Here is a 23,760-nt window from a genome sequence, read left to right as displayed (position 1 = left end):
TGAAGTATTTCTTCTGAGATGTGTGCTAGAACAGCCTCTCTGTCACCTTCAGGGTGTCTACAGGCTGAGTAACATTATTAAAGCTGTAGATTCTATATTCACTATATTGTGTTCTCCACACCCCATAAAGTTAAGGTTCATTGCTTTCACACACATGTTTAGCTTTGTAGGTCATCGCAATGTTTCAAATGAAATGTTTAGATTCACTGGAGAAGGGATTTTTTTTTCCATGAAAATCTGAAAATACAATAGAACTTTTAAATAATTTTCTGGTCAAAATACGAGTCTTGGCTTTGTAATCTTCTCCATCTCTAACCAGAGAAACTCATCAGCTCTTAGAGGATTTTCAGAGATTCCTAGTGAATAAAAAGTGTTAACTCTAGGACCAAAGATAATCTAAGTCTTTGTCAGTCAGACCTTCATTTTGCTTTTCTCTTCTAAATGTGTGACAGTCATACATCTGAGATGTCTCCTCTTCCTCTTTCCTCCCTATGTAAGTAGGTTGTTTGTTGACCCCAGTCAGAGAAATAATCACTATAAAGAATAAATCCCTCAAATTAACATTTTCAGTTTATTTGCTAAGCATGGAAATTAGCTGTGGGAGCATATAAACAATTGTGCCTATACACTAGCTCCTAGGAAAAGGAGGAATTGGCAGCCAAAATTCAAAGCAGCCACTGAAAGGCATTTGAGAACCTCTTGAAAGTCAGTTTCCCTTTTGAAAGTTTTGACACTGTATAGATATGAAACTCTAGGCCCTTTAATGAATGCTCTGGCAGAAACCCAAAGGCAACAGCAGACTCCCTGGCTCACACCTGCTTCCAATAAGCCTCAGAATCCTAATTTTGTCAAGAAAGCTTTGTTCTAGCTGCCATTAAACCCATGGTGACATTTGTTGCTGTTCCATCAGATGTTTTACACCAGAGTGTTAAATGCTACATCAATGAGAACAATGGGAGTAGCTGGAGGAGAAAAAGGCAAATTTAGAGCTAAAACTGTTTAAACAAAAGGAATGGAATTTTCTGAGACAGAATTAAGCAACTCTGTCGAACGCTGCTACTGACAAGTATTAAAAATAGTCCCAAATACACATACATGTAAAAATTTTGCAGCTTTACTGATTAAGAGTTTCTCTTCCTCTGCAAAGGACATTTTCTGTGAGAAATTATACATTTTTTAATTGGAAAAAATAAAGTTAAAATTAATTTCTTATAAATTATTGCTTTTAATTATATGGGATACTTGTTTCAACATGGAAAAAAACCCATTGTCGAGTGTTCTTGTTTCTTTACTTGTTCTGTAATTTTTTCATACTGAGTTTACTTACATTTTTTTTCTTTAGACAAACATTTGAAAAGATAATAAAATAAGATTCTGTCCCTCATACCCTACTCATATTGTTGATGAATGTTTGCTTTTATCTTCCTTAGAATAATCACATCTGAAATCGTTTCTGTTCAGAAGAAAGTGCAGAGATTCTATGGTTAACATTTTAGAAAAAATTTTGCTCTCTTAGTTTGCTCTGTTTATTCATATTTCTAGTGATACAGAGAAGGAAATGATGATATGTCAAAATTGTAGAATTCTGTATCTCGGTCCTTTTGAGCAGTGTAGTCTCCTTTTGTCATGATATGAATCACATAAATATCATGTCTGTCTTAAGAGACATTAGGCAACTTTACTATATTGCAAAATATATTATTTAAAAAAATAACATTTACCACAATATAGTTATTCCTTTTTGCCTCATGCAGATTATACATCTTTGTAAACAAATATGATTAAAGATGATCTTTGATTACTGAAAAATGTAACTAGTATATAAGGGAGTCTATATCTAAGAGATGATAGACCTCTCATCTTTTCGTGATGATTTTATAAAGATCAATTTTGCATTTTCTTTATGGCTTTATGAAATTTAAAATGAAAGTACAATGTTCAAGTCCATGGTTAACTATTAATGCTTTATTTGGTATCATTACTAAAAATTTTTAGTATTCTGAGTATCATATATAAAACCTTAGTTGTCCCTTCAAATATAATAGCTTTTCCATTTAAGTGTGAAAAATAAGGACCAAGCTCACAAGAAAATAAATAATGCAAAATAACATTGCAATTAAGTAGATATAAAATGCATTTGATACTTTCCCATTTTACCAGTGGTTAGGAAAAGTAAACAAAGATCCACTATAATAATTTGATCTTTTTATCAATTTAGTATTAGCTCAGAAAGTAATGGAATATTGATTGAAAATTAGAATGCTACATTTGCTATGAATATAAAATAACATCATGTTCTATGAACACAAGTATAAACCAACATTCTTTCTCTAACTATTATTTTATCTGTTGTGCTATTTTTCTTTATTTTTGAATATACAGGCACTTGTATTATGGTTTTTGGTATGACTTTGGTGTCAAATTCATGTGTAGTGAGCATACATATTTTACATCCAGGCTCTTGTCATTCTTCTTGTCAAGAGAGGTAGGAAGGGCTAAAAAACTGTACATAAGGTACTAAGTGGATTAGGTTACAATCACATAGGCTATTCTGCTTTTTCACCCTCTATTCTTCCTTTTCACTCCTCAGTGAGATGAGATAGCAGTAGCTCTTTAGGGATTCTGATCATCTGCTATGTAATAAGCAATACAACGTCACAAAAATCACTCTCCAGTTATTTCTGCCATTCATGCTGTTTCTTGCAATCACTTTTCTGAGAAAAGAGGATTGATCAACATCCTTACCCCACCAGCCATTTCTGTAATGAAAGATTCAGAATTGTGGTAAAGGGAAATTTTGCTGTAATTCTGCTTTAAGAACTATTTTTATAATGGTTTGGGGTTCTGTTTCAAACAAAAAGACTCCACTGTGGCAATATGTGTGGTTTCAGAATGCAATGTTTTTCTTCATGCATTTCTAGTGGTGATAACTATATTTCACACATGAATAATATAGGGGAACTTATAGTAAACTAAATACTTTTTTAACCAATTTTTAGACAAGATAATGGCTTATTAGTCTTCTTGTTAGCTGTAATATCCTTTAAGTAAGAAAATATAAAATCTCATTTCCTACATAAAAAAGCATCAGAAACCATGGAAATTACAAATTTTAGATCTTTTGTCCAATTTCACAGTCCCTCAAAGAGAAGATTTTAGTAGGGTTTGTAGGATTATAATTTTCTAGACTTACTTCTGTGAATTTTTCAGTCTTCTCTAATCATTAATTGATAAGCATCTGGCGAAATACTGGACTTTTACTGGTATATTTCAGAACATGTATGATCAAACTTAACCAAACTTCTTTGCCTGCACTTCTCTGGAAAAGTGTGCATTAATCTTTATTGTCTCAAGAAGAAGTATTATTCCTAGTGTGGAAGCACAGAAGGAAGAAAGAAAGGAAGGAAGGAAGGAAAGAAAAAAAAGAAAGAAAAAGAAGAAAGAAAGAAAGAAGTAATTGCGTATTTACCCTTATTTTTGGAACATTAAACTGGGGAAAAAAAATTGCAAATGTTTGACCTTTTCTAGAACACTTAGGTAAACTGTGTTTCTTTCAGAAAGAGAGACACTTGAGATTTAGCAGAAAAACATCTAATCAACAGTGTCACAGAGAAGCTTCAGAGAGAAAGATCATTAGTGGTTTTCTGAATAGAGACAAGAGAGGTATTCTGTGAAATCATTAAGTAACACAATCCAAGCCAAAGGAAAATAGTCTTTTAGGATGGTCTGTTGTACAGTTCATTGCTGAGGGACGTTTTGGATACAAGAAACTACAAATGAAGTCAATAAGTAACTTGGCAAATTATCAGAAGAAGAGTCTGTTAAGGGCCAGGAGCACAATACGAGGCTACGACCTCCCAGCTGCCATACACTGCTGAGAGGTGTGGGTGGGAGCCCTGCATGGCAGGATGTGGCATTGCTGTGGATGGTGCCATCCATGGGGACAAACACTGAGCTGGCTGCACAGCCAACCTTGCCACCGCACATCTGTGCTCGTGCTGGGAGGCATTGTGCTGCACAGAGCTTCTGGTGCTTTGAGAGGCTCACTCTTTTTGATATTCTGGCTGTGATTTCAGATTTTCTGCAGTCACTTTTGCCCTTATTGAACCAGCTTTATTACTGTCAAGTGTAGTTAGCCTTCTGCCTTGATTTGATTGTCTACTTCCTTCCTTCTTCAGGGCCTCATTTCAGCGTGTTTTGATATAATAGTAGGAGTGTGTTGATGTTTAGTTGGTGAGATACATATTTTTCATTAAAATCTGGTGTTGAAGCAGCTCTGAACTTATCAAGGACTTCTCCAACCCATTTATTATATGTCTAATACCCACTTGTGATCATTTTTATGATATTGCTTTTGATCTATTCCCTGCTAACAATTTCCACACAACGATTTAGACAGTATGGATTTCCACTCAAAAAACAGCTTCAGTTTCAATTTTCAATTTATAATTCCTCATCTTCCTTCTCTTATTCTTCTTCTTAGTACTTATAAGTACCCTAATAATCTCCTGAGATTAGTATTCAAGAACTCTTTTTTATTTCTTCTTCTTCTTTTCCCCTCTGTCCTTTAATTGTTACCATTTGCTTTTGTTGCTCCTTACTCCTTCAATACTACTTCAAATAAATGGATATATAGACATATTTGCTGCATCTCAGTAGCTCTTTTTCTGTCTGTTCTTCCTTGTTTCTGATCTGTGTTGGCTTCTTTCATCCCTGATACCTCTTTGAATATTGCACTCTGTGGTTTTTATATTTACATTGTGCTCTTGGTTTCTGGTCTGCTTACAATCATTCACATTTTGTTTCCAGTGTGGCATTGTACAGCCTGTGGTTTCAGGCTGACCTACACAGCTTTGTATGTAGTTGGCTCTGGAGCAAGTTTTATTAATTGGCTAACATGGAGCTTTAAATATCCAAATGCACTGGAATGGGAAGTGACATCTTTCACCAGATAAAAGGCTGCCTAAATTCTCATCCAATCTGACCAACACACTTCTTAACATCATTGCAAAAAAATTTTTTATTTTATGTCCAATCTAAATCTCATCTCTTCAATTTAAATCATTGCCCCTTGTCCTTTCAGTATAAGTCTTGAAAAAAGCCTCTCTCTATTTATCTTATGCTCCAGCTTTAGGTATTGAAATGCTGCCATAAGGTTTCCACAGATTCTTACTTTCTCTAATTCAAATCCTTCATACGTTTTCATAGGAGAGGTGTTCCAATGCTCTGACCACTGTTGTGGCCCTCTCTAGACCTACTCTACAGATCCATGTGGTTCTTATGCTGGGGAATCCAGAGCTGGATGCAGCAGTCCAGGTGTGGGCTCAGCAGGGTGGAGCAGAGCAGCAGAATCACCTCCCTTGGCTCGGCAGCCACACTTTTTGTACGAAGCCCAGGGCAAAGCCTACACAATTCTGCAAGTTATTTAAACAAAAAATAAAACAACAACAACAATGAAAGAAAAAACCCAACCAACCAAAAACAATAACCATGTACCCAACCCCCCCCCAAAAGTTGCCTTTTTACTTATATTTAACACTCTTATCTTTTTAGAATGTGTCCTGGCAGGTGTGATGTGCAGAGATGGTTTCAGAGTGTCTGAACTGTGGCAGAGGTTACTCTGTCAGGCCAAATCATGTGGATTAGTCCAAGTCTGTCCTGTTGAAGTGTCAATGCCTTTTGGTATGGCAGCTCTAATTCTTGCACTTGTAGGTCCTAAGCTCCCCACCACATCCCATCCTCATGAGCCGCCTCAAGGGCTTCAAGGGCCAGGAACAAAAGATGGCTTATCTCATGTCGATCTAATGTTCTTATTTCATGCAGAACTTGTATAAGCTAGAGTTTGGGCAATTCATGCTCAGGTTTCCCTAACTAGTCCACTATATACATCAGAAACAATATACACATAGAGGGAACAATGTGGGAATGAAGGCATTTGTGGGAAGGGGTGAAACTTTGTGGTTGGTGGTAAACTTTGTGTTGATAATGAAGACTATTCAGTTCGGTATGAAATAAAATATAGAGAATTTTCATACTGAAAATGTGTGTGATACAATGCAGTGTGTTTGAAAAATAAGACATGGGAGTTTTTTAAAAACTCATTCTAAACAACAGTTTTGCCATTTTTGATAAATGGATTTCAAAACATAGAAAACTGTGGAAACCACAAGGAAATCACATGAGAAATCAGGAAAACACATTGTATAAAACCTTCAGAGAAAATTTATGGGCTTAGTTCAGGTCTTGGGAAAGATAGTGGCCTTTTGTTCAGTGCTATCAGAATATTTAAGAGACAACCTACTCTAACAATAAAAACGATATATTCTTTATGCTGTTGTTTATTGATATGCTGTGGAAGACTTGTCATAATGTCATCAAGTCACAACATGTGCACAAAGGGGATGAGGAATAAGAATCTCTAACCTATCTTTAATAATGCCTTTGGCATTATTAAATGATATTCTTGTTTTCATGTCTGTCATTTCCTTGCAATTTCTTTTCTTGAGAGAGGAGAGAACAAGGGGGTTGGGATGAGTGGTTTTTACCTTTTTCCCCCCTATTTATGTGCAGGGCCGCTCAAAGGAAATCACATAAAGTAAAAACAGACTTTTTATTCACTACTGAACTGTCTAGTTCTGCCTATGTTTTATATATGGAAACCTGAAGTAATGAAAAGTTTTCACCATCTCTCAGAACCCCCAGCCCACTAGAGAAACTGTGTTGGGCCATTTGAATTCAAGGGGCATCATGTAAGATAGGATTTTCATTTTCCTGAAAATCAAGAGTATGGTTTCACATTTCCTATTGATACTACTATATTACTTAGCAGCAGCTGCTAAACAGGAAAATGAGACTTGGATAACTTTTCAAGGAGAAGGAAAATGTTAGTTACTTTATCTCACGACTTAACTGGATCTAGAAGCCATCTTTGAAAATATAACAGGAAGATCACAGGAAAGCCGTACTTTGTCGAACGTTTGATTAAATTTCCTTCTGCAATAATTCTTCCAGTGTTAATATTGCAGAATGACAACAGGCCCTTTTCTCTTGAATGAAGTTTTTTGGCCTTAATACAGGAAAGAAAAAACTCCCGGAATATGTAGTTATTAATCCCACCAATATCAGTGAATAGTCTAAAACAGGATAGAAATGTGATTCATCCCTGCACTTTGGAGAAATGCTGTGAAAAACATCATAAATCAGCATGAGGATTCACAAGCTTATAGAGGGGTATGATGAAGTGCTTTACTGAACTAGAACTAGTGTTTTTCAGTATCTTGTAAAACCAAGCACTGTAAAACATCAAATATTTGACACAAGATTTTTCATATTTGATGTGTGCAACCTTAAAAATGGTGGTAACAATTCATTTGGACACCAGTGTGAAATGACTTTATTTCAACTTTTGAAGTCTAGAGACATTAATTTTTAAAGGATTTTCAGTGGTCACAGAAGAAAGGGGCTGATGAGCTTAGAAGAAAGGCCGTGTGATCTTGAGCTTTTCAGTGGGTATAATTAAAATGATGTGGTGACCCAGTGTTGATAATCTTTCAGAAGCTGATGGCAAATCTCCCCTTGTGCTTGCTTTTGGGGTTAGAAAGGTTCCATGCAGCATGTAACAGCTCTGATTGCCCAAACCACTCCCCCAAGAGATGGAAAGCTGGAACAGACTGTGACAACCCACACATCCGTTTTTTTTTCCTAAGACAAAGTGTTTGCAGAAGGTACAGGGGAGAAGTTCAGTGCCACGTAAACAGAATGAAAGTAATGGACATCTAGATGAGAGAATGGGGTAATAAGTCCACAGTGCCAACTCCTTTGATGGGAGCTGAGGATGCAGAGAAACAAAAGAAGGAGGAATAAATTAAAATGTTTGGACTCATCAAAGCAGTCAATATCTTATTTGATGTGAATTATTAACTACTCAAAAATTGAAATCAAATCTAAATTTCTCAGGTGTTGTTTGTTTTTTTTTTTTTTTTTCTCACAATTTTTTTCTGAAAAAATTGTGTTTCCCTGGAAAATAGCTTCCCTTTCAATGTACTTCTTGAGAAATTATTATAGAATATGTTAATGCATTATTGAAAAAAACACTCTACAGTGAAGACTTATGAAATTACTTGTGACGTGATCACTGGATGAATTTTTTTAACAAAAAAGAAGATTTGAAGGCTCATTCTGTGGCTTGTTCTTTGTTTGCAATTACAACAGTTCCATCACCTCATAAGGAATTTGTTGCTTTTTTGATGAAAAGTCATTATGCATTATTATACAATTTTTTAATTCATCCCTAGTGTTAAAACATAGGGGTAATTTACTTCAGAGATATGCAGGGCAATGTGTATTACTTCGCTTTCAGTAAATTACAACAAATTTTTTAATGAAGAAGTGTTTTTTTCAGTTATTTGTGTGGTTGTTCCTTCCTGTTCAAACCAAGTCATATGATTTCTTGCCAGAAATCATTGCAGAAACCTGACAAAATTACCGTATTCTAACTACAAATAAAATCACTAACACTGTTGACATCTCTGTGACAAACCTCAGTTACTGTTTGTCTAAATTACAAATTAAATATATTAGAACTAATATCACTGCTTCCTAGATATTCAGAAACCCACAGAATTTTGAATATGCCACAGTTTTTCAAATTAATTCCATTCTATCTTAAACTATGCTGTATAGAAATTAAGATTTTACTTTGGTAACCAGTGGGAATTGGCTAGTGACAGAAATGAGCATTACTGTAAAAATTGAGCATTTGTACAAAACAATATTACCCATAGTAATTCCTCTATTAACACTTGTCATAATGTCACTTCACTCTTTAAAAGCCTAACTTGTTAAAAACCTTAAGGTATCATTCTTTTATTCTATACAAAGTGTCATTCTAATCCAGTTTGCTTTCATGAAATTGGGTTTTTTCCCCTCTTTCTTTTTGTCAAATATCTTTAGATACCTTAATAGATTTCATTGAGTCTGGATCTTAGACTTCTGAAAACATGAAATTGGGAACTATTTATTCTCATTCAAATAATAAATGTGATGTGAAATGAGTTTCACAGCAGATGAATTTCCTAAAGGTTGCTTAATAGTACCTTATGAAATTTGCATAATTACATCTGGGAAATTAATTTAAGTGGTCAAAGTTTAACCATAGCTGCAGAGAGACTATGCTCTATATTGAGGCTCTAAATTCATGAATTGGTCTTATTTTCAGTTTTAAGTGTGTACCTATACCACTATTTAATTTTCTGTGTTGCTCATGAGTTCATGCTATATGTCAAAGTATCTGACTTCTCAGGTGAACAGATAAATGTGAAAAAAAAAATATGTGGTTAGGGAGATTTTAAACACAATCATGATGATAATCAGTATAAGGGTATTCTGAATTCAATTCCCCCTAGACAACTGTGTTCTGTCACTTCTAACTTTGGGTATTTTTAATCCCTTTAAAAACATATTCCTGCATAAGGTGCAAGAGTGCAACTTCCCTAAAGGAAACATTGATGGAAGATGTTATGTAAGGATGTCTTCAGCCCATGTATTTGTCAGGACTGGCGACATGGGCACAGGCAGGTTTGGGGACTGAAGCTCCTTGAATATCCAGCAGTGACATCCACAAGTGCACAATCCAATCCCATGGAAATTTAATGTAGTTGTAAGGGTATTTGGGTTTATCTTAGTAACAGCTGGGTAATTAAACAAACTCACTGCCTCTTTTTCTGAATTGAGCTAATTAATGTGTAATTAATTGCAAGTAGATAATCATTCACACTTTGAAAACAAACTGGAAATTATATTTAAACTGCTGTTTGTTTTCCAGTCAAATTACAGTGGAAGGAGATTTGTCATTTTGGAATAATAAATTCTTTGCATGGCTTTTCCAAATAGTAAATGTTTTTGTTTTATCCTGTTTCCCATTTCTAACCATTTTATTGCCATTGGTACCAGTACTGTAGCACTGTCCCCTGTTTTTTAATCTAAAAAAACCCAAAAGCCTGGGGTAATATTGTAAAGAATATTTGTGGATATCCTGAGGGAAAAATAAGAATCCCATACTGCTGTGAGGGCAATAAAAAGCAATGCTGTAATTTACTGTTGTCATTCACATGAAATATATTTTGTGCTAAAATGGCCCATCTGGAGCCTACCCATAGTAGGGGACATATACCTGTCTTCTTTTAGCATACTCATTCATTTTGTGTAATGGACATAATACATAAATGAAGTGTAATCATTTTTATTTACTCTGGTGATGTCAACATCAGTAATAAATCTACAATTCACATTCAACTTCAAAATACCAGAAGCAAATTTGTCAGTGTTAACATAGTTAGACTGATATTATTTTTTTACAGGGTTAAGGCCATTCCTTGCATTTTTAAAGTATTTTTCCCTCATGATATGGGGTAATAAATTTCAAATGTAATGTTTAAAGTCTCTATGTGTATCTCACAGGAAAAATGGTTCTTGTTGAATATAACTGTTCTTTACAAATAAAATTGCACATAAATAAATTAAAACAAAAATAGCAGAACAACAATACTCTAAAGCAGAACTGTCACATTTTTGCCAGTATTTATACTTCATTAATATGTAGGAATTTTTTTTTACTGAAGTGAGTAAAAAAACTGAAAAAAAAATACATTAGAAATTTTACACAGTATTTCTGAAACTGAATGTGTGGGTAGCATGTGAAGTAAGGATTTAAAACAGTGGCAAAGAAATAGCATTATTTGAAATCTGTTGGATCAGCAAACATACATTATCTTTTTTCAAAGTGTGTGGTTTGAGAAGGCTTTATCATTTTTTATATATAAGGATTTTTATTTGGTTAAACAAAGAATATTCTTGTGAAATCTTTCACAAATCACCTGCTACATATTATCACTCAGCAACAGACAGAAGAGAGGATGTTCCTAATCTTCCAGAGAGTATTTCACAAACACCAACTTCTCCTATTCCCTGGCAGTAGACAATAATGAGGCAAATGCAGCTTTGACAAGTCTAATGAAATAGTAGAATATTTTTCTTTAAAAGGTTCCATAGCTCATTTCTTACCTGCCTGTTTTCATCATACTAAAATTTGTATAAGAGTCTATAATTTTTTAAAATGAATGGTACTATATTTAAGCATGATTAATGTTATTACAATAAGTACCAAAGGAGGTAATCATAATATGCCATTTATGATAATGTCTTGCCATCATTTTATATCACAGTGATGTTCCAGTGCATTTACACCATTGTGACGCCAACCATTCTGTTATGGTTCACTATGATTTATGTGACCACCAGTGAAAGCTGATAATAATTAGCCTCTTTCATAAATTGACATTAAATAGACTATATCCCTCAGAATAAATTTAATTGCATTTTAAGTGTGAAACATGGCAAATGACTCTTCTATCAAATAATAAGAAATATTTAATGAGAAGTATAAGTCTACTATATACTGAAAAATGCTTTTGTAACTCTTTTTTTTCCTAGATTTTGGTGGAAGGTACCGTAGGAGATGGTTTCACTGGAGATATTGGACTTGATGATGTGTCCTTTATGGGATGTACTCTTTACAATGGTAAGAGTTGAAATGCACATCTCCAAGCTGTGAGCTAATTCGTTGCTGTCATTTGTAAATATTGCCACTAGAAAAGTAAAAGCCAGGTTAAACTGTGACTCAGGAAATCCAGACTTGTTTCTCTGCTTCTCAGACCCTCATGTCCAGGCATCAGCACAAAATAATTCCTGCTGTGCATGTAAGCTCCAAAAGAGATCCTTAGTGAGAAGTGTGCAGCTTCCATACTCTTTTAGATCTTGATTCCTAGAAAGTAAAAGAAACTTTGCTGTGTGTAAATGAACTGACCTTTCATTCAGCCAATTCAGTTTGATACAGTTTTCCACCTCCCCCTTATAATCCTTAATGTATGTACTGTGCCAATTGCTCTCACACGACAGCACACAGATAGTTCAGGTGATAGAGTCATTGTTGCCAAGGGTAGAACAATCTCTATAGAATTGTAAAATATTATATCCCAAAATACATGTACTTCAGGACATGGAGTTCAATGGAGTTCACAGAAGAGATTTTAAGGGGGCTGCTGTCGGCTGCAGCAGGCATTGCAGGGTTATGTGTGGTGTGACAGTTGCTCTAGTCATGACAGGGCTGTAGAGCAGCAAACAATTTAAAACAGTGTCTGAATATTAGTATCCTAGCACTTAGTCTAAAGCACCCTAGTACAGATCCATTTTGTTCTGCTACTCCAAAATTTTCTCATAGATATAATTAGTTCTACAAGGATCATCAAATGTGTATTTCTTTTTCAGATAATTACCTAGTTTTTACCATATTTATAGAGGGTAAAGCAGTTATTATAACATTATGGATATGAAGGATATTTGTAAATACTCAGTTAATGGATGGTGCCTTATATTCAGGGAAGAAAATCTTAGAAGATATCAGAATCAGAAAATCCTTAAATATTTTCAAATTAGTTAGGAAGAAAAGTTAAAAAATAAACAAGAAATTGGAAAGCATAGAGGGACAGAGTTTCAAAATTCATGACTAACAAAAAACCCCCCTAATTGTGTGTGAAAAGATAAAATGAAAATACTCAAGTATAATGGTGGACAAAAATCAGGTTTGGTGTTCTGTATATTTTTAAAATTGAGAGCAATTTTTGAGACAGTCATGCTCCTGCCTTTATTTTGTCTCTCCCATGCCATAAAAATATATTTTAAAAAAATTAAAAATTCAAAGATACTGTGGGGAAAGCCTGCAAAATAGACAACAGTTATGGCATATCCCACCATATTTAAAACAAATTGGATCAGGCTGAAAAAGCAGGGTTACCTGGTCCGTGCACACTGGAATCAATTGCTCTTGTTCCACTTTAAGTGACCAAATGCTGACAGGGAGAGATGGGCTTCACAGCTTGGTGGTAAAGTCTCTCATAAGTAACATTCAAGATATTGAATCTTTTGAATCTTGAATGTGCTGGTTCAATACATCATTTGAACACCCAAACCAAAGACCATTCAGTGATGCTTGCTCTGGACAAAATTATATTTAATAATGTATAGAAGATAAATTGTTTCAAAATAGAGGAAGTATCAGCTCCTCCTTTCTTTTCTGGTGTTGTGAAGGCTATGGTTATTCAAAATTTATTCTTCCATTTCAGTGTATCAGGAGCAGAGGCTTGAATGTGGCATTTATGTTAAAAAAAAATCTGACCTATAAGGTCCTTGCTGTTTTTCTGAGTCGTAGATAAATTTATCAATTCATACAATTCTTACTTCAAAGCATCCTTCCTTAAGTCTTTTGTTTGAGTTTTAGGACATTTTAGAGTATCATTCATTTGACTGGAAAATAATCTGTTTAATGTCACCGACTTTATCCTACAAAATAGAAATGGGTAATTTTTTACACCAGCCTTCAGGTGTAGAAGAACCCCAACCAAATCCTTGCTATCTCAGACACATTTAATACAAAAATATAAAAAGTCTTCACATGTACTTTTCAATTAACTCAGGTGTACTGCTCAGGTGCATTGTGCACTACCACTAATAATTTCATAAATTATTAAATTTTAAAAAGGAGTTTTATAATGGAAATTCCCTTTATGAACAATAATAGCAAAGGCTTCCAAGAAAAGAGAGTAAGCCTGAAGAAAGGTGCATAGTAAAGAATATGGGGACAGAAAAAGAAAACTGATTTGAAAGAAGTGGTAATGAGTTTGAATGAAATATAAAGGAAGTGGCGGAACAAGGTGGTGATCTCAGAATAATTTCTCTAACGAGAAAATAATTCTTTCAGCAATAAATTTACAAGGTAAGAAGGTTACATGGTAATTTCCACAGTTGCTTGTAGTAATCAACATGTTAAAAACTCCATTATCATCTGAATACTCTGTTAGCCTTAGTTCACAGGGAAATCAGTTTCTGTGATTGCTGTGTGAGTCTCGCCATTATTTTTTTGAAATTACTCACTGGGTTAATCCAAATTTGAAAAACACCAGCAAGAGGAGTAAATCCTACAAGTGTCAAAGATTGTATGGATGGTGTGACAAAACCAGTGCTTTCCACCTAGGAAAGCTCCAATTCAGATCCCGCTGAACAGCATTTAAGTCACTCAACTGTCCAGGCCTGATTTCAGTAAAGCCATACCCTGGAAAAAGGGGGCAGTGACAAGGGGAGGAATCATCATGAAGGTGGAATGCCTTAGTCTGGGGGCTTAACATCCTTTTGGCTCTTTTTTCAAAGGAAACTTGCCCACTATTTCCACAACTACTTCGGGAACTTCAGCTCCTGCCACACTCCCCATGAACAACTGCACAGAGCAGGAGTTTGTCTGTCGAGCCTCTGGCCACTGCATCCAGATGATCCAGAAGTGTGATTTTAGACCTGATTGCTCTGATAAGTCTGATGAATCAGCTTGTGGTGAGTGGATCAAATCATGTTCTTACTAGTCTGTGGGTCTTAAATATACTGTTTTAGCAGCTCTATCTGATCTTTGTGATTTGGTAGGAGCACCTAGATTTTTTAATGTGATTTTGCCCAGGAAAATAATAACATTTTACTCTTAATAAGTGTGATGTAATGCGCTTTCTGCCTTCTGATTCAGATTCAATATTTCAAGTTACTACTGAAATGTGGCAGGGGAAGGAATCCTCAGTTCCCTAATGATTGGTAACTATACATGACAATTTTAAGTGAGCATAGTGTCTTAAAATGTTCACTGGTCCAGACTGGAAGAGAGAAAAGCTTTAGAGTTTTATGTTTGGGGTAGACAACTGGGAAAACTGTATCCACTTCTTACCTACTTCAAGAGTATAAGTTTTGTTTGCTTCTTTGGTTCTTGAGCATTTTTTTCTTTATACAAAACTGTTTCAGCATCAGCAATAATTGTGAAATTCAGCCTACTCACACAGAAATGAGTTCCAGCCTGTAATGCTCTGGTAGTCATATGGGAACACTGTAAGGGGGACAATGGACAAGGTCCACACATGATGATTTAAGACAATTGTTGATTGCTTCTGAGTTGTAGCAGTTCACACTGTAGCATTTTAGAAGCTGTTAATCACTTCTTTTCACCTCAAAGATCAGTACTTGAAAGTACTTCTATACCAACGCCAGTTAGTGAGGGGGACAGACACTGAGAGACAGTGACTTTTGCCTTTGCAAACAAAATTATTGTCACTGAAAATGAAAACTCTAAATTCACTACACGTCATGAAAGGAATTCAATCACTTCTCTCAGGTGAGGGCTCAGTGAGGAAAAGAATCATTCACTCCCTATGTCTATTTCTTATGTCGGAATAACTGGAAGAAATGAATCTGATGTTTAAGTACCACTGGGCAGTTTGCTACTGTGAAAAAACACCAGCCATTGAAATCTTGCATTGAAACATAAATTCAGAGTCCTCTCAATATTTCTCCCCTCAGAAATTTACATTATCTTACAAAGCATCTTTTCCCTCTAAGCAAGATAAATACTGTGGAGTATACACCTTTACCTATTTGCTCTGAGGCCTCCCATCACTAAGATGGGAATTCATCACTTAATGACAATGCTGAACTAAGACTTAAAAATGTCCTGACTGAAACAGCAATATGGTCACAGGAAGGTGTTATCTTTCTCAGAGGCTCTTTAAATATAATGTTTACAAAGCATGTTAAAAAGAGGAATAAGGATTTAATGCAACTCATCATTCTTGGGAAACATCACAAATCTTCATATCGGCAACTCCTGAGTTTACCCTGGCTGCTGTTTTCTTCCTTAGTGAGGATATACAAGCCATAAATACAAACTCACTCTCTCTTTCCTTCAAGGAAGGAAGCATCAGACACATTCTACCAACAAACTGTGATTTCCTTATACAGCATTTTTATGAGTTTATGGATTAAAACAAAATCTTGTTTCCGTTGCACAAGTCTCACAGCAGTCACTTAAACTTAGTAATCTGTTCAAAGTTCTGGAGAGTGACTAGACTCAAATTGGACTGTGTGCTGGAGAATAAATATTCACATCAGAAATGGAAAATAAAATTGGTTTCTTTAGCCTAAGAAGGGTCAGTAGAGAGCTCACTTTGTTGCTCAGGAAGCAAAAACTCATTGGAAGGCCGATGCATATTTATTTATTAAGAAAATAATTTGATTTGATACCAGTACCATATAGATATTCTTTTATATAAATTTCCAGTTTTGTGAGGACTACTTGAAATCTGTTTTGTTTTTTTCTTTTTAGAGTTATGGTGATGGACTTTGTAGACGATGTACAATGATTTTCCAGTGTCACTAGTCTACAGGACTGGAGACAGAACCATACAGCAGCTCACAGATTCTTGGCTGATGAATTTTACATAAATTTCCCTGTATATTACATGACAGATTATTGAAATTATCTGAAAGCTGGTCAAAACTGACATGAAGGTAGATACTGAGGTGCAAATGAATTGGTATATCCCAAAACTAGAATCTTTCTAATAGAGGAGAAAATATAAAATTCATGTTTCATCTATAAGGAAAAAGCTATGCATGTTAGTGATGTGTCAGTATTCACCAATACTATAAATTGAATATTTTTATTTCCATGTTGCTTATTGGGTTGTAACATGAGTTAATGATTTTCAATTTTTATATAAGCATGAGTAATCACAGTTAATTTCTAAAGTTATGGAAGTCTGTGACTTCGAAGATAAAAACCTGTGTGGATGGCATCAACCTGCCTTGGAACAGATGTCAGGAACTTATTCTGTACATATCACAAAGACATTCATGTGGCAACTTGGAAGAGGAGCAAATCGCTATCCTCAGCAAGGACACTGCCCATCGACCGACCATACTACGTGAGTACATTTTTCAGGTGCTTGAGTCTCTTCTGAAATGAGTGATCTTAACTACATATAGGTTTTCAAGGGGAAAAGCTGCTCCATTCACAACATTGAAGGCGTTTACTGATTTATTAATGGCATGTAGTTAGCTGACAATTGGTGAAGTAGGTATGCAGGATCAGTGCTATGGATTTAAAAAAAAAAAAAAAAAAAAAAAAAAAAAAAAAAAAAAAAAGAAAATCCAACTGAAACATTAATAAGCAGGCAAAAATTTCTAAAACCTTTCTATAAGTAACTCCCAAAAGTTTCAGTACCTCTCCATCCAGAGGAACATGTGTCCTCCTCACAAAGGATATATGGAGTACAAGCATGTTCCCCTTTATGGGAAAAGAAGTTTGGAAGACCTGACTGCTCCAGCTTTACCCTCCTTCCAGCACCCCAAACTGCCAGCCCAGCAGTTGGCTGCAGGCTGTTGGCAGCATCGGAGAGAGGGGTGCTCTGTCTGGTCTCTGCAGTGGTTGTGGCACCAGCAAGATGTCCTCTGGCATGTCAAAACCATGTTTTGGCAACTGATCTTTGCACTGTGCTATCAATCCCTGCTATTACACATTTTCATCCCGCTTTTACACTTCTTTTCAAGCTGACTTCTCTTTTGACAGCTGGCTTTGTAATTAATTTGGCACTGCTTAATTTAGTTCATTGTGGTCATTGTCTTGATCAGTTTTTGGTGCATACCTGCTCGAATGGTCTTTATTCACACAGAAAATGTATGTTCACTTTTCTACCTTACTAGCAATTATTATTTGTTAGCTATTGCTGCCAATTTTGTTATTGTTAATGCTACTATTGCTCTTAACCTGGCAGTTTTGCCCAAGGGTAGACAGTACAAGTTAACAAAAAATGTCCTGTTAATTCTGTACTCGTTTAATATTTAACTAATGCAGTTCAAAAGTTCAAAAAAAGTTCAAAAGTATTGAGAGCTAACTACAGTTTAATTGTATTCTTTTTACCAGTTCTTTCTATTTTACCTTTTTTCTGGTTAATGGTATAAGCATACATTAAAATGTAAAATATTTTTATTTTTTCAATGAAGATTTGTAAGGTAATATTTTATTTTAGGTATATTGCTTAAGATACTTACTAGCTTCCCCAAAGATACTCCTTTGATTTATCTTGAGGAGCAAAAATTAGCTTTTCTGCATGAATATTTGTTGTTAAATGTGTGGGGTTTTTTCGTTATTTTTTTTCTAATTAAGAAATATGTGTTAAAAATGCATTAATCCAATGTATTCCAGTTAAAAGTAACAGTAAGACTTCCAAAAAAAAAAAAATCCCTAAAGATAACTACCAAATGTGTCAAGTACAATTTTCAATGTTATCCAACTTCATTAATAAGAAAATTTCTGCCCAGTGTAATTACTCTGAACAGAAAAATACTTGCCTGGTTCTAGTGACATGTATATTTACTTTCTGTGACAATAGCCTATACAGTGCAAAGATGGTCTTTAAATTAAGATCACTTCAACAAAGCCTTTCCTATATTCTACTACTTTAAAGTGACATTATTTTGCATTTACTCAGCCTGAATTTCTATCACTAATAAAGAATGAGCTCAATATATTAGTTTCACTGTCTACTTCATTAAAATTACTGTATTTTTACAAAAATCCCCCAAAAAAACAAGACCAAACCCACAAAACATCATTCAACAATAGCAAAGAATTAAAACACTGTCTAGTTGTTTCTAGGTCTCTACATTATATATGAAAAGGAAGTGTATTCCATAAAAAAGAGCAACTGTTTACAATAAATTAGCTGTCAAATCTTTCATTGCTCTTTAATTGTTGTATAATAGCCAATATCAACTCTATATTTGTTCTTAGTAAATCCTCTCACAACCTTTCCATTATAGGTTTGCTTTGGCACAGTGATACATGGAATCCTGTTACTGGTTTTCAACATATTTTCAGGGTTTAATGCAACTAACAGTATATTGAAAAGGACTGTTGAAAAGAGAAAGTAAATGCTCCACAGAGACTGCAGTTTTCAGGCAACTCTGTAATGTATTGCTCTTGTGATGTTTCATATGAGATGCAGTTTGGTTCCATGGTTTCCCCCTTCCCTTTGTTTATTGGCCTATAGAGAAGTACAGAAAATAAATACTTCCAGATTACCACAGGAGATGCAGAGCAGCAGTTTTGTTGAATTAAAACACTGCAACATTTAGTTTTATTTTCTCATCCATTTTCCCCAAATTTCCACTAGTTAGATGAGGCAGGCTGTGTTACTGGAATCTTGTATGTTTTCAAATTAAAATAAAATATGGACTATGTATAGAATTGTTTGGATGCAGGAGTAGTTGGCAGTGCAGCTTACAATGAGTTCCTTCAGCAAAAATACCTGTGAATACTTGGAATCAAACCATCTGCTTCCCCAGAATAAGTACTTGGGCTAGCCACATGTAGCATGGTGACTTGTGAGGTGAAGGTGTGAGTCTTTGAAGCTGTAATTACATTAATTAAGTGAAAGTAATTACTTTGCAAATAGAGGGAACAGCTTGTATGTATATAGAAAACCAAGGCTGGAGAAATAGAAGCCACTATGGGAATCTGCCATTGGAGCCTGGCTTGAGCTAGAAAAATCTGTCATGTGTTGAGCAAAGGGCTAGGTGACATTGGTATTGTGCATTGAAAATTCTATGACCACTATTATATACAAATGTAGAGCTCCTATGACATGTTTCTATACTTAGCAAATGGAATCTTTTAGTGTAGTTAGGTTTCTAAAAACTACAACAATAAAAGTATCAGTCTGTGTAGGCTTAAACAATTGTATTAAATTGACACCAGCAAATGGATAAGTCTATTAGTTTATTTCCTTTTTTAAAGAATCTTGTTAGTGATGTAGCAAATTCTTTGACATTATTAATGATATTTGGGTACAACTGTTAATTGAAAACTTTGTAGTCACTTAATTGGTATGGCAATTCATGCATCAGATCTAATAAATCAAAACAAAAATGGACGTGGAGATGTAACTCTAAGCTGACATGATAATTATTGCTGTGTAAATAGCTCTCTGCTGAACATTTTTTTTAATACATCTGTCTTTCTTTTATGTCAGACAATCATTATCAGAATTCAAGAAAGGAAATTTAGGCAAAATTAGAAGTTTTAAATAATACACTTAAGCCCAGAATTTTTTCAGCAGTCAAAAAAATGTTTTAAATTTGAGTCTAAGAAATTCAAGAGGAGAAAAAAATTATAAAGTATTGTGTGTGTGGGTTTTATTTTTTTTCCTTGGGATTTCCTGTTTGTGGGTTGATTGTTAGGTTGTTTTTCCTTGTGTGTCCAACTTAAATAATACCAACTACCTTTAGGAATAAGCTAAAGGCCGGAAATTATTTGCTGGATGATGTCAGATTTTTTTCATTGCAACCAATGATAATTTAATCAAACTTAATTTTGTACAAAGAAAGGGAAGATACCCAAAGCCTTTTTTACCTCTTATGTAAGGATGCCAGAGCATGGGATTAATCTCAAAATGAAAATAAATTAAACAGTGAAGACTTTAATAATTTTGTGTGGTTAAAACTTTGCCAGTTCATTTTCTTTCTAGAATTCATATTTATTACCTAAAAACAAGGCATCAAAGTTCTATCTGATACACTTGAAGCATGGTCACAGACAGAAATTTTCTTTTGGAATTTCTATTTTTAGAATCTAATAATAAATATGCTACTGTTTATTTAGTACAAGAATTCCTTCTAATATTTCTGGTGGTTTTCTTTTGAGCAGCTTTCTGATGTCAGTGTCCAATTGCAGGTCTCAGTATGACTTGTGTTTTGGTGGGTTAAGCTCCTTTGGTTCCATTCAGTTTGAAATCACCACTGAACCTCAATCCTGTACTCACGTGACAAAGTGTAGATTCTCAAGATAAAATTTTTTTCTCTAGCACTATGCAAAGAACTCGTCCTGTTGGCATCCAGCATTTTACAGACAGCTGTGAATACAAGTAGAGGTTGCCTCCTGCAATAGGAAATAGCTCTACGACATCCTTTCAGAAAGCTGTCTCCCAAAAAATTTATGACTGCTTTACTATGGAATGACAATCATGCTCCATTTTTTGTTTCTGAATTTATTAAGACTTAATATTAAATATAATGGATGTGGGAAGTTACTAGAAAAAAAAAGTGTCACATCATAATAAGACAACTTAGTCTTTTCTGGAATAACCAATTCCAGCAGTTTCCCACTTTACAGGCAAATTTCAAGTAAAAGGCACAATATGTATGTGGCTTCCCCATTTTACACTTAATATTGAGGTTACATTTGACTCTGTATGAATACATAAAGATTAACCTGTCCTCATGTCTTTGCCTGTTTCCTTTGGAATATCGTAATAATGAATTCTGAATGTATATATTTATATTGCAATGTTTGTTGCTAGAAAATACAGCAAGTTTTCTTTTTATACCTTCTTAAACTTTACAAGAACTGTCATATCATCTGATTTTAACACTAAGACACAGGAATCAATGGGAATCAACAGAAAATGAAGTCATCATGATGGAAACATCTAAGTATCACAGTTTGCACCCACCTTGTGCCAAATATATAAGACATTAAAAAATCAATGCTATATTCTGATGACAGTACAAGAAAAAAAGTAACAAAACTAAAAATATTTTCTCATAAATACATTTTTTTAGGAACTCAAAGTTAAAATTTAACAACTTATTAACTATTTTTTTTCTCAGAAATCTGATGAAACGTTTTTAGCTAGAAATAGTAGCTAATTTATGAAAAAAAAAAAACCCTGCAAATGCATTAACATTAGCAAAACTTTTGTCTGCTGGTTACCCATGCTTTGGGGTAAAGAAGCTAGAGAGGAGAGGCATCTCCCACAGCCCCACTACCCTGATAAAGGATGTGGAGGATGTGGAAAATGCACACTGAAGGGACTGTCTTGACTGATTAAAACCATCAGCTTGAGCTTTGATGGCCCAGATTTTCCTGATGTATTCAATATCCCACAGTCCTTCCCCTTTGCTAAAGAGAGTTCTTCTTTTGAAGGTCATCTAGCGCCCTAATGGGTTTTCTTGACCACTATTTTGGTTTTTTTCTATACAAAAAGCCATCTGTTCTAATAGCAGGTCACTCTCCTGGCAGATCCCAGACAGATGGTGTTGGAGAGCTGAAGAATAATTCTTTCAATGCATAATAACTGCAGTAGGTGTGGGGATCTGATTTGCTGTATAGATACTGTACAGTGTTTATGGACATATATAATCAGCAAAAATGGAAATGCATGTGGAGGCTGCTGCTGTCTGCATTTTGAAATTTAGTGTGGTGTGCTGAACATTGGGATACTTATAGCTCTAAGGAAACTAAAATATCTCTCTCCAGTTTATATTTTCTCTTTGTTTGTGTTTCTCATTATCACTGAAATTTGGAAATAAATTCAAACGTTTTAGTGAAAAAGAGTTGTTTGTTTTCTAATCAGGTTTAATTTTCAGTCCTAAAGAAAAATAATGAATAAAGGGTATTTCATAAGTCCATTTAAGTGTTTAGTCAGGGATTCTCAAACAATTAGTAGAGGACACACAGATGAATTAACACTTTAAAAGTCCAAAAATTCATTAAATAAGAGCTTGAACTTGCTGTACAAGAAAGTTCATCTAAATAAGTTTTAATTCCCTTTAATACATTGCAACAATAAACAATTAGTACTGTGAAATGTGTAATTCACAGCACGAGACATTACTTCATAACATTGACAGATTTAAGATGGGCCTAATTTTTTGTTAGGTTTTCAACTTTTCTTAACCCACCTAATCTTTCCCTAATTTTTATATTCTTTTGAATGCCTTGAAGGGGGAAATAGCATGAAAATTCTCCTATGAATGTCCAATCCCTGCCAGCTACATAAAAAGACATTTTGAAATATTGAGCTATTAACTAAGACAAGTATGAAAATACTGGACAGTTGCTTATGTTGAAAATTTTATATCCATTAAAATGTTGTGAATTTCCCTCTGAAATTAATTAGGATTTTTGGACTGCCACACAAATGTTTTTGTGTAGGGAATGCTTGTAGTACAGAGGTAAAATTAATTATTTCCAAAGGGTAAATATTGACATTTTAGTGACACTTAATGTTGCTGCCAATTGAGAGGTTTTCCACAGGTTAATTTTCTAAATTGGCCTGAGCTTTTGCAGCTACTAGCTGGGGAGCCTGCCTGTTTTCTGCTGAATTTCAGCACTTACATAAAATCTATGCTGAAAGCTAGATTCATTCACTATTATATATGTTGAAAAATACCATGATTTACACTTGTTATCATCAACTGCTTGAGGTCTCATTTAAGAAAACCAAAAAAACAACTCAAGGGAGCCTTTTTATGGAATAGGAAAGAAATGAATTTAAGGATGGGTCAGTTGAGTAACTCTCAAAATGAAGAAAGTTACCTTCTCAGAAGATCACTTAAAAAACAAAGGTTGGGGGTGAAGACAAGAACATCATCTGGCAGAGTAAGAGAACTTGCTGATTTATGTTTGTGGAAAGCTTTGGAATATATAGTCACTGCGTATTTCTTACTAGGGTAAAATAATAGTGGGCCAGCTAAGAAATCCTTTACTTTCAAAGTCAGAGCTTGGCAAATTAAACAGATGATTGCATGTATGTTAATTGGCTCTGCCAAAAAATTTGCATTCACAGGAGGTATGGACCCTCTAGCATTTGAACTCTCTGCAAACAGAATGATTACTCATTATTTTGTTCAAACTCTTCCCCCTGCAGATCATGCACCTCCCTGGAAATTCCATGCAGGTTTCTTCTATACCAAGCAGCTTAAGAATTCAAGACATAGAAATTTCTTTGTTCCGTGAGCAAACATGATGCAGGTTAATTTTCACTAGAAAAAGATTTT

At 34.7% G+C, this 23,760-nt stretch overlaps 1 protein-coding gene across 1 annotated transcript in view; it reads left to right on the top strand.

The window, feature by feature from the left end:
- Nucleotides 1-23,760, top strand: part of MALRD1 (MAM and LDL receptor class A domain containing 1) — a 229,147-nt gene that overhangs the window by 59,107 nt on the left and 146,280 nt on the right. The window contains 3 exon segments of the mRNA XM_066316924.1: nucleotides 11,491-11,578; nucleotides 14,260-14,436; nucleotides 16,670-16,844. Of these exon segments, the coding sequence (XP_066173021.1) occupies nucleotides 11,491-11,578; nucleotides 14,260-14,436; nucleotides 16,670-16,844 (440 nt within the window).

The sequence above is a fragment of the Sylvia atricapilla genome, chromosome 1, assembly GCF_009819655.1.
Source record: "Sylvia atricapilla isolate bSylAtr1 chromosome 1, bSylAtr1.pri, whole genome shotgun sequence".
Classification (NCBI taxonomy): Eukaryota; Metazoa; Chordata; class Aves; order Passeriformes; family Sylviidae; genus Sylvia; species Sylvia atricapilla.
The sequence above is the reverse complement of the archived record's forward strand: the minus strand, read 5'-3'. Positions and strand labels throughout refer to the sequence as shown.